General features: G+C 44.2%; 1 protein-coding gene across 5 annotated transcripts in view; it reads right to left on the bottom strand.

The window, feature by feature from the left end:
- Positions 1-1,926: 1,926 nt before the first annotated feature.
- Positions 1,927-11,374, bottom strand: part of madd (MAP-kinase activating death domain) — a 248,446-nt gene continuing 238,998 nt past the window's right edge. For all 5 annotated transcript variants that reach the window (XM_059975345.1, XM_059975346.1, XM_059975347.1 and 2 more), the window contains 2 exons: positions 5,893-5,939; positions 1,927-5,030 (listed from right to left, as the gene is read on the bottom strand). In XM_059975345.1, the coding sequence (XP_059831328.1) occupies positions 4,929-5,030; positions 5,893-5,939 (149 nt within the window). In that variant the 3' untranslated portion in view covers positions 1,927-4,928. The remainder of the gene's footprint in view (positions 5,031-5,892; positions 5,940-11,374) is intronic.

Below are 11,374 nucleotides of genomic sequence, written 5' to 3'. Positions count from 1 at the left end.
GAAAAGATTTTTGGGAGATTGGAAAGTTTGAAGGTAGGTAAGTGATCCAAACCAGATGATGTACACCCCAGAGTTCTGAAAGAGGTGGCTGAAAAAATCATGTAAGCATTAGCATCTTTCCAAAAAAAAAATCACTAGATTCTGGAAGACTGGAAAACTGCAAATGTCACCCCACTCTTCAAGAAGGGAAAGAGGCAGAAGAAAGGAAACTATAGGCCAGTTAGACCAACCTCAGTGGTTGGGAAGATGTTGGGGTTGATTATTAAGGATGAGGTCTCAGCATACTTTGAGGCACATGGTAAAATAGGCCATAGTAAGCATGGTTTCCTCAAGGAAAAATCTTCTCTGTCAAATCTTTTGAATACTTTGAAGAAGTAACAAGCAGGATAGACAAAGGAGAATCAGTTGATATTGTGTACTTGGATTTTCAGAAGGCCATTGACAAAGTGCCACACAAGGCTGATTAACAAGCTACAAGACCACGGTATTACAGGAAGCATTCTAGCATGGATAAAGTAGTGTCTGATTGGCAAGAGGCAAAGAGTGGGAATAAAGGGAGCTTTTTCTGACTGGTTTCCGGTGACTACTGATGTTCCACAGAGATCCATGTTGGGACCGATTCTTTTTATGTTATAATGATTTTATGATCAATGATTTGGATGATGGAATTGATGGCTTTGTTGCAAAGTTTGCAGATGATATGAAAATAGGTATAGGGGCAGGGGAAGGGGGAGCCAAGGCAGGGGAAGAGTGGGGGGACTGAGGGAGGGGAAGGGGGGCCAAGGGAGATGAAAAGAGAGAAAGAGGGAGTGAGAAAAGGCAGAAAGAGAAGGGGGAGCGAGTAAGGTAAGAGAGAGAAACTGAACACAAAATAGAACAAAGTTTAAGTAATACAGGTCAGTGATAACAAATCCGATTCGGATTGTAAATATTTTTCCAAGCCTTAGCCACTTGCTTGCTGCACCTCTTTCAGAGAATGCAGATTTTGATTTATTACAAGCATCAGTGAGAGATGGCATTACTGTGGGAAATTGGCAATGACATAAATGGTAAGCTAGGATCTTCTTCAACGTTATCGGCATGATCTGTTCCCAGTTTTTACATTCCTATTATTAATTCCCCTCCCCAGCCACATCCTTCTTGAAACAATGCCTCTTTAAGACACTCCCTACCTTGGCTTTGCAGGTGTTTGGACTTGTGTAAAACAGAACCCTGCACTTGTGTTTGTCTCAGTATGGTTGACAGCTTAGGAGAAGGACTGGTCACATACCCCACGATACCTCTGCTGTGACTGGATCAAGGGTAGTGAGGAAGGCAAATGCAATGTTAGCAAGAACGGAATGCTGAGGCTTTATAAGGCATTGGGCAGACTGCACTTACAGTACTGTGAGCAGTTTTGGGCCCCTTATCCAAGAGTTTGGAGAGGATCCAGAGGAAGGTTACAAGTATATCCCTTGAACAAAAGGGTTAATTCATGAGGAACATTTGATAAAATTGGGCCTGTTTTCGGTGAGATCTCAGTGAAACCTACCAAATACAGAAAGGCCTAGATGGACTGGACATGGAGAGGATGCTTCCAATAGCAATGGATTTTAGGACCAGAGGGTACAGTCTCACAAGGGAAGGGCATTTCTTTTGAACAGAAATGAGGAGGAAGTTCATTGGCCAGAGAGTGGTGAATCTGTGGAATTCACTGCCACGGATAGCTGGGGCCATCACTGGGTATATTTAAAGCAGAGGTCGACAGATTCTTGGTAAATAAGATCATCAGAGATTACGGGGAGAAAGCAGGAGAATGTGTTGAAAAGAAAAATAAATTTGCCATCATGGAATGGTGGAACAGACTTAATGGACAGAATGGTTAATTCTGCACCTACTGTCTTGTGGCCTCACGATCAATAGTAGTGGACAAGAGTGAGACAGACACACATGGACTGGTTTTATTGCAACATTCAAGATACTGTACAGTGCTATAAATACAAGAAATACTGAATTATTTACACCAAAAATCCCAATCCTATAACAGCAAACACAAAAATAAAACAAACCCTGCTGGTCAAACTAGAAAAGAATATCTAACATAAACACATACAACATACAGAGAATAATGTGCTGTCATTAAATTCAATTTAGGGGTCAAGCTGAGAAATGCTGGCTCTGACACAGCACCTGCTTAAAATACACACTCATGCTCTACTTCCCAGCAGTGTGTCAAGGGGATCATCAGGGTGTATGAAGGATTTACTGGAAAATAAATAGGTTTGAGGCTAGTGTGACTGCGGAGGTAATGGATGTTGTTCATTGTCATGTGAAGGTGTACTACTCAGTTAAACTCCAGGTATGGAGGGACTCCCCCCACCCCCTCACTGTATGCTGGTGGGACTCCCTCCCTCCCAGAGTATAGGAGCTCTCTGTGCTGCATGATTATGCTCTGGCAGTGTATCTGAAGTACAATATTTCTGGATTGTTGACAGGAAGAGGACTATCTCTGACTGAAAGACAAAACAAAACTGCAGATGTTGCCAACCTGAAATAAAACCAGAAAATTCTAGTAACACTTCAGGTCAAGTAGCATCTGTAGAGAGAAACACAATGGCTTTCCATCCATGACCTGTCAGATGAGTACAGAGTGGTTTCACTCTGTCACATTGTGAAGAGAGTGTTATTTCTCTTTATGTTGGGTGAGAAATACATTTCCAGAGGTTGGTACATTATGTATCAGTCCTCATCACTCATAGTGGAGGGAAGTGACTATTCCTCTGCTGACTGAGTACAGGCCTGCTTATTCCTCTTTCACTGTTGGGTGAAGATCGCTCTTGTCCTTCTGGGTGGATTACGTGTCACTGGGGCAAGGGAAGACTGTGGTCAAATTTATGGATGGATTTTGCATACAGAGAAGGGAATCCTCAGCTACTGGGAGTAACTTGCTCCTTGGATACTCTGGGTGGGATCAGGCCTATCACTGTGTCTGGAAGGGCTGACACCTGTCATTGTGCACAGGAAGAAGAAATTGTCCTCTCTCTCTCTGCCTCTGTGATTCTATGGAGGACTTTGCACTTAATATTGTCATAGACTACCCTTGACCTTACATTCAGAGGGACAGCAGAAAACCGAGGTATGAAAAGAGTCAGACAAGGGTGCAGTTGGCTACAGTCTGGTGTGACCTAGAAGCAGCAGTAAAATGATCAATGTTCAAGATGCCCTACTGGAGGTGGAGTGATGGCTGAAGTGGTGGAAGGATCATATGGAGTCCACGGTCAAGTATGGGGGCACTCAGGCCTCTCCTAGACACTCACAGACAGATGCATTTAAAGTCACCAGTTTTGTCAAACACTCTTCCATCCCACTTGTCGTAGAGGGTTTAATCTGCAGCTGAGTGTCATCAGATGAGGAGGCAGTCCTGCCACACAGTTCCTACAACCTGCAGAGCTCACTGGGTCACTATGTAACTGGAGACTGTGGACTGTGGCCAAGTCCATCCTCACACTTCCCATGTGAGCAGCCCTCAGCTCCACAACACTGTGTGCAGGAGCAGAGCGAAGGCTCCTGCACTCACCTGGCACTGTTGGTCATTGCAACTGATTCAGGAAAGTTACTCCGAGCGGTGGAATAACAGAAACACTCACAGTCCCACTGCTGCAATTCTTTACACTGAACAGACCACCATGGGACAGGTCATTGATGAGGGCAGTTCACAGCAAATCCAGCAGGAGACACTCCTCTGGAGGCAAATGTAGTATGGGATTATTTTCCAAACAGGTGAATTTACAGTGAATTATGTTAACAGAATCCAGAGGGATAATTCTCAGTGGGTCAATCTGCAGCAACTGTTGTGCTTTGTCACCCAGACTGGGTGAAGAAGACAGGCTTCCAGTACCACTGTCCTTCACAGTAAATCCAGTGGATGATTTGCAGATAACTGAGTAAATTCTAAATGTGCTCGTTCCATACAAATCCAGTCTTAATTTCTTAATGGGAGAATATGGAATAGATTCCGTGAAGAACTGGCCCCAAGTGAATAAATACCCAGTGATGTCAGTGCACAATACATCCTCATGGGTGAACAGGCAATGAATCCAGTGTATGAGCAGCCTTTGAAGAGCAGGTTAAGTGTAAATCCAGTGCAGGAGTGGTTTTCAGTTGAAGGTTTGCAGACAACCTAATGTAAGAGAAGTCCTCGATGGGGAGTTTTGCAGAGAATCCAGGGCAGGTGTGAGTGGTCCTTAATGAGGAAGCGGAGTAAATCCAGTGCAGGAGTGAGAGGTCCTTGATAAAGAGGTTTACAGTGAATCCAGTGCAGGGAATGAGCGGTCCTCTGTGAGAAGCTTTGCAGTGAATCCAGCGCAGGGGTGAGTGCTCCCCGATGGAGAGGTTTGCTATGAATCTAGAGGAGTGAGCAGTCCACGATGGGGAGGTTAGCAGTGATTCCAGTGGAGGAGTGAGTGGATCACGACTGTGTTCTTTTTTGTTGTTGTTGCAGTGAATCCAGTCCAGGAGTGAGTGGTCCACGATGAGTAGTCACAGTTAAGTACAGTGTGCTAAGGTTTTCAATGAGTACATTTACAGCAAATCCAGTGCATGACTGGCCCTCAATGGGTAGGTTTGCAGTGAATCCAGTGCAGTGAAGGTCGACATTGAGTCTGTTTACCATGATGAATCCAGTGAGGTTATCAAACCAGTGTGGAACTAGTATTTAAGACTGTGCCCAGAGTTCATTATTGTAATGCAACTGCTGACATGTACATTTAGCATGGATATTTAGATGAAGTCCTCCTAAACTGGGCAAGCTGTGAGCAAATGAAGTGATTTGGAAGTACAAGTCAAGCAGCCGTTACCTGCCGTGAACGCAGCTGTAACGGAGCAGCAAGAGTGCTGAACTGGTTGGTGAGTGGTGGACAGAGGTTAGGGTTGCTTGACGAGCTGATGTCTTATCGTGCTGGGGTTACCTTGTTCTTGCTCTCCATCTCTTTTCCTCTTGCTGCAGCCATGTAGGAGAACAGACACAGGACAGAATAACAGATCTCATGGGCCTGCAACAAGACAAGGGCAGGGTTGAAGCCACCAGAAGCCAGCCACACTCTGGAAAAAAGGCCCCAATAACACCTGAATCCCACCAACTGCACGAACTTCCTCTCACCCCTTCCAATCTAATCCCAAACACTTCAGTGAGTGACAATTTACGTGTTCAAAAATAATGGCATTTCCACAGCTACACCTCCGTTCCACCGAACAATTTAGACTTCCACTATTATCAGCAGCACGGTTTCTCAAATAGAATGAATTTGACATCTACCTATTGAAGTTAATTTCTCAGAACACCCCCATTTTACAGGTTTCATATTGCTCTTGATTGGACACATTTATTGCTTTAAACACTGGCACACCCCTCATTTGGTGTCAGCCACAAATTTAGCAGAACCCCTTTTATGTTGTTGATCAGCATTAATTTTAGCAAATAAAAACAGTCCAATCACTGGCAATTTGAATAGCAGTCTTTAACTTCTACCTTGTGACAGTTCTGTGGACAACATGCAATCTATTATACTGTCTGTATCAACTCAACAAGCCCTGATGTGAGTCATGCATCTATTACAAGGAAGTTTATAAACAAAATTCCCATCGACTTATATTAATCATTGTATTTACATTGTGGTTGATTACGTTTTACAATGCAATACGCTGGACTTCATTTTCAAAACATCTGATATACCATACTTTCAATTCTATTACATCTGAGTGAAGAGGAGGATGCAAAGCACCCAACTAAGAAGGTGAGCATTACACCAGCTCCTACTTTGCACCACTGATTTCCAGCTTTGAATAAATGTAATGGTTGGGTGGTAAAGAAGATCACATGTTCGGTAAACACCAAGGGATAAAGAGCTTACTCACCATTGGAGTCTTGTACTTGTGAGTCACCACTTCGTTAGTTTGTGGAACTGAAACCGGACGAGCAAGAGATAAGAGAGAGTTTAACCCAGGAACAAATTATGAAATGCACTGCAAATGGAGATTGTGTGTACATGGACAGGTGGGCACGCTGTCTCTCATAGATATCTATCTCACAGATATGCGCACACACACTCTCTCATATTCAGTATACACTCTCTCTTGCACACATTCAGCTTCTCTCTTTCTTACATAGACTGAAACATAGAATCACATGCATGGGTTGACATACCCCTGCATGCTGAGATCTATACCCCTGTATATGCACAGATACATCCCACTACTTACAGATGTACTCCATACAAGTATTCAGTAAAGACTGCAATACACAATGACACTAATTATTTTAGGCTGCTAGTAACTAAGGATTGAAGGTATTAGTTTACAACCATCACAGCAACTGAGGAATTTACCATCATTTAAACAAATCAAAAATAAACACAAACCTCCAGTAATGGCACCCATGAAACCACCTCTGCCCCCAAAACCCATTCTGGTTCACACATGCCCTTGTACATCCCTAAAGATACTAGAAACCTGCAATACAAACTGAAGTTGGCATGGTCATGTGAGGCAAGTAATCGCTGAATTACATAAAAGATCCTCAAAACCATTGCCCAGCTCACCAGCAACAACCATCTTGGGTGTCAAGCGCAGGAACTTCTCTGACCCAATCCAAGAAGTATCATTGGTCAAGAACTCAGTACCTTCCCAAATCCCAAAGCTATTTCATCAGTTACAAAGCCAAGTATGAATTGTTATGGTATATTTTCTACTTACCTGGATATTAGTCAAGTTCAACACTGTCCAGGATGAAGCAGACCACTTGACTGTCATACCAAACCTTCACTCCCTTTACCACCAGTGCACCATGGCTACAGTGTGCACTGATTACAATGTGAACGGCGGCAACTTTCAGAAAACTTCTCAACATTACCTACCAAACTTCCTCTACCATCTGGAAAAGTAAGGAGGGCAGAAAGGGGGCAGAGGCACAGATGGGGGCGGGCAATGAGGTGGAACATATGCTGCAGTGGGTGGGGGGGCTAGAGCAGGCGTCTCTTGGAGGGGGAGTGGGAACAGGAGGAAGGGTGGTGTGGGAGCTGGTGTGCAGCAGGAAAGGGTGTGTTTCAGTTAATAGGTTATTCCTATGCTACCCATTTAGCAGCTCACACAAGGGAGGAGTTCACATACTGTACAAGCAGGGCTGTCCATAAAGTACAATTGAATATCCTGCAAGGCTGGAGTCTTGGTGTGTCCTGCACTATCCCTCAAAATTAAACAACATGGTGTCTGGAATGGCTGATTGTCAATGAATTGGTGCTACAGAACAACTGAGATCCCCATAAAACAGTAAGACTGTTCTTATTCACATATAAGTATGAAAAAATATCAACCTAAACTGCTTGTTACTATTGATGGTAAGGATGTAGATGTGGTAAGAACCTACAAGTACCTGGGGGCTCACCTGGATGACAGACTTAGTGGAATACCAACACAGAGGCTGTGTACAAGAAGGGTCAGAGACGCATCTACTTCCTGAGAAGACTGAGATCCCTTGCAGTATGCAGGCCTCTCCTTCACATGTTCTACCAGTCTGTTATCACCAGAACAATCTTCTATACAGTGATGTGCTGGGGCAATGGCATCAACACGGGTGATGCCAACAGGCTCAATAAACTGATTAGAAAGGCTGGCTCTGTTATAGGAGTCAAACTGGACACACTGGAGGCTGTGGTAGAACAAAGGACCCTACAGAAAACTCTGGCAATTCTGGACAATGTTTCTCATCCTCCGCAGGCCACCTTGGCTTAACAGAGAAGCACTTTTAGTATTAGACTAAGACAACTGCACTGCTCCAAACAGGTATATGAGGTAATTCTTACCGTCGGCCATTAGGCTTTATAATGAGTCAACCTACAGCCGGGGAAGTGATGACCCCCTCCCGTTTGTCATAATTTTTAAAAATTCTTTTTACTTCCCTTCTAATATTTATATCTGTGCACTTGTAATGCAACTGTGACATCGTAATTTCCCTTGGGATCAATGAAGTATCTGTGTATGCTAGCTGCTAATTGTATACACTATGAGATAGGAGCCAAGAGTTGGCCAGTTGCTAGGCAACACCAGTCTGTGGGCCATTACCGTGGGGAAGTACAGAAACACAGGCACAGTAGAGAAGTCAGTTAAGCTCCCAGGAAGAGAAAAGAAGGGTTTTGTAGTCCAAATAAATAAAGTACCAAAACAGGAACATGGAGCAAACCCCTGCAGTAACTACATCTACTTACCTAACAAAGCCCCGAGACATTTGATTTCTCTAAACCAGGGGACTTTGAGAGACAATTCAGATGCTTTGAGAGATTTAGGGTCGCAAACAATCTCACTCAGGCTTCAGAACAGCATCCAGTAAGCAAACTGATATACTGCAATGGTGACAAAGCAGATGGCATCTCGGGAGGAATCAGATGGACAGATGCTCAAAAAAAGGAGGACCAATTCAAAGAATTCTTCCCGGGAAAGTGAAATGTGATATATGAAGGGCCAAAGTTCAACTCCAGGAAACAGGAGCCAGAAGAAAGTGCAAACGAATTCATTACTGAATTGCACGTACTGCCAGAAAACTGTGCATATGGAAATCTGATTAGCTCAATAGAGACAGGATTGTTGTCAGGCTACTAAACACCAAATTGTCAGAGACTTCAGTTGCAGGCAAATCTCATGTGAGAGAAAGCTATCACCATAGTCAGGCAGAGTGAGAATGTTCGTCAGTAACAGGCACAAAAACGATGAAACACAGAACAGCTATAGGCTGTACATGAAGACAGGCACAAACAAGATGCATTCAGAAAGAGGGGACAGGACAGTTCAGCTCAAACAGAACAGACAAGCGAAACAAAGTCCAGGTAAAATGTCCAACTGCAAGAGATGCAGCAAGTCTCTATTCCATGTCAGAGAGCTCTGTCCAGCAAAAGAAGTGAAATGCCACTAATGAAATAGAGTTGGCCATTATAAAAGTCAATGTCACTCAATAGTATTTCTTCAGGAGGCCAAATAAGGCCATGATCCAGACAAAGAGAGAGCTTTCCTTGGGGCTTTAGATTCAAATAGAGAAGACTAGTGTACTATGGTTCAGTTGTAAAATGAGACAGAGTTTCAAAACGGACACTGGGGGCAAATACCACAGCCACCCCCGAAGGTCTGCTCACAAAACCGGTGAACTGTCCCTATGCTAAACGCAACAAAAATTCCTCACGGGGCCAGGGAAGCATAAACTCAGTGCGAAAGGGATCTGTAAAAATGAGAAATAGTGGAAAAAAAAGAGGATGTCTTATGTTGTTCAGCATTCCTGCTTCAGAGTAAATTGGATGAAATTTGTGCTGAGTTGAAAAAGGATTAAATCTGCAGCAGGGTCATGTAATACTGAGAGCCTGGATGGCCAGCAGTTCCAAAAGGAGCTCATGAGCATGCTTGAAAGAGAGACACTCACAAACTGTTAGTTTGTTGCTAACAGGCTCCAGACTTGTCAAGCCTGCTCTGTGCATGCCAAAATCATCAGTCAAATCCACCAGGGATATCAAAGCATCAAAAAATGTTGCCTAAAAGCAAAGCGTGTGGTGGCCTGTTCCGAGCACACAGCTGGGAGATTATGTAAAGTAATGTGAAGCACGCAGAAAACTGCACAAAAATCATGCTGAGCTTCCCTGTCTCACAGAATTCCCAGATTTTCCATGGAAAAGTGCAGGCGCAGACAGTTGAGCTGAAAAGAGACTGATATCTTCTCACTGTGGATTAGCACTCACAAAATGCTGTCCTCTGATCCCTCAGCAGCAATCAGTACTGGTTACAGGTGCTGTGTGTATGTTCTGTGTACTTGGATCTGGGGTTTGGCCCAGTACCTGTGAGTTGTATTCACTCACCATGGAATACCAGAGACATTTGAGTCAGACAGTGGTCCACAATTCAGCTGCTCAGAATATACAGCCTTTGCGAGGGACTATGAGTTCACACCTCAGACAAGCAGTCCATGATACCCACGGGAAAACAGAGAAGCAGGAAGAGCAGTGCAAACTGTTAGGAGTCTCCTACTCAAGGCGAAAGACCCCTGCAAAGCACTGCTAGCTTATTGCCCTACACCTCTTGTGAATGGCTACAGTCCATCAGAGCTGTCAATGGAAAGGCCAGAGACTGAGAACAAATCTGCCTGTTCTTTCTTCTCCTCTCCAACCTCACTTATTGGACAAAGAAAGTGAGAAATTTCGAGACAACATAGCATGCTGAAACGAAGACCATGCATGATCTCAAACACAGAGCACAATCTTTGTCACTGCTCAGGAGTCATGAAGCTCTTTGGATTCAGACCAATTCACCAGAAGAACAATATTCTAGCAGCATGCAGCCCAATTGTTTGCGATCAGAGCATGACAAGGGGAATCAGGCGGAACAGGTGTGCGCTCATTTGCCTTCGAAGTCCATGAAAGGTAGAGGAAGAAATAGAGTAACTAATCCTTATGACAAGGACCACTTCCCTGAGCAGGACAGACCTGCTCAAGAATCCACTCCAACACTTCCAAGAACTATACCAGATCGGGTCTTTATCTGTTCCATGAATGAGATATGCTTCACAGTCTAATACTGACTAAAGTGGCAGAATAATCCTCTTACTTTGCCGGAGAGTTCAGGAAGTCAACCCTGACCTTCATTCCTCAGTGGTTTTTTTAAAAAAAGTTTCTAATGTGGAAAACATTTCATAAAGTGAAACTATTCTTGAAAAACAAAGTATTGTTTAAAAAAGAGGGAGAGCGAGAGGGGAGAGAGGGAGAGGGAGGGGGAGGGTGGAGGGACTGTTAAGAGCAGAGAAAGGTGGTTATAATGTTGGCAATATTTTACATTTATGCCAGCAGTGTCTACGTTACGTACCATGGGTGAAATAAACTGAATCCTTCAATTTCACTAATTTCAATTCCGTTCTATGGACAAGAAGTACATAGCTAGCTTTTCTTCAAGAAGAGAGATATAGTGGTCGCTATTAGTGTTATTCCTGAGCCACTCTCAGATGGGAGAAGTTCACATACTGTACAAGCAGGGTTGTCAATAAAGTTCAGACGATTATCACGGTACGCAGGCGTCCTGGTGTGTATTCGTCACTATCACTCAGTATCGAACGCAATGAGGAAGGGGGCAGGAATGCAGTGGGGTGGGGGGAGAGAGCATGATGTGGGGCGAGGGGGTAGGAAGAGATCGCCATATGGAGAAAAGGTGGGAGAAGGAGCACCCCACGGATGAAGGTGGGTGGCAACGGGTGCTACGAAGAGAGGGAAAGTGCGCTGCAGGGACAGGGGAGGGAATGGGCTCCACAGGGATTGGAAGGGGGGGGAAGGGAGGAACTGAGGGAGTGGGCACTGCAGTGGGGGTGAGAGAGCACTGG

This window comes from Hypanus sabinus, chromosome 7 (assembly GCF_030144855.1).
Source record: "Hypanus sabinus isolate sHypSab1 chromosome 7, sHypSab1.hap1, whole genome shotgun sequence".
NCBI classification, from domain to species: Eukaryota; Metazoa; Chordata; class Chondrichthyes; order Myliobatiformes; family Dasyatidae; genus Hypanus; species Hypanus sabinus.
The sequence above is the reverse complement of the archived record's forward strand: the minus strand, read 5'-3'. Positions and strand labels throughout refer to the sequence as shown.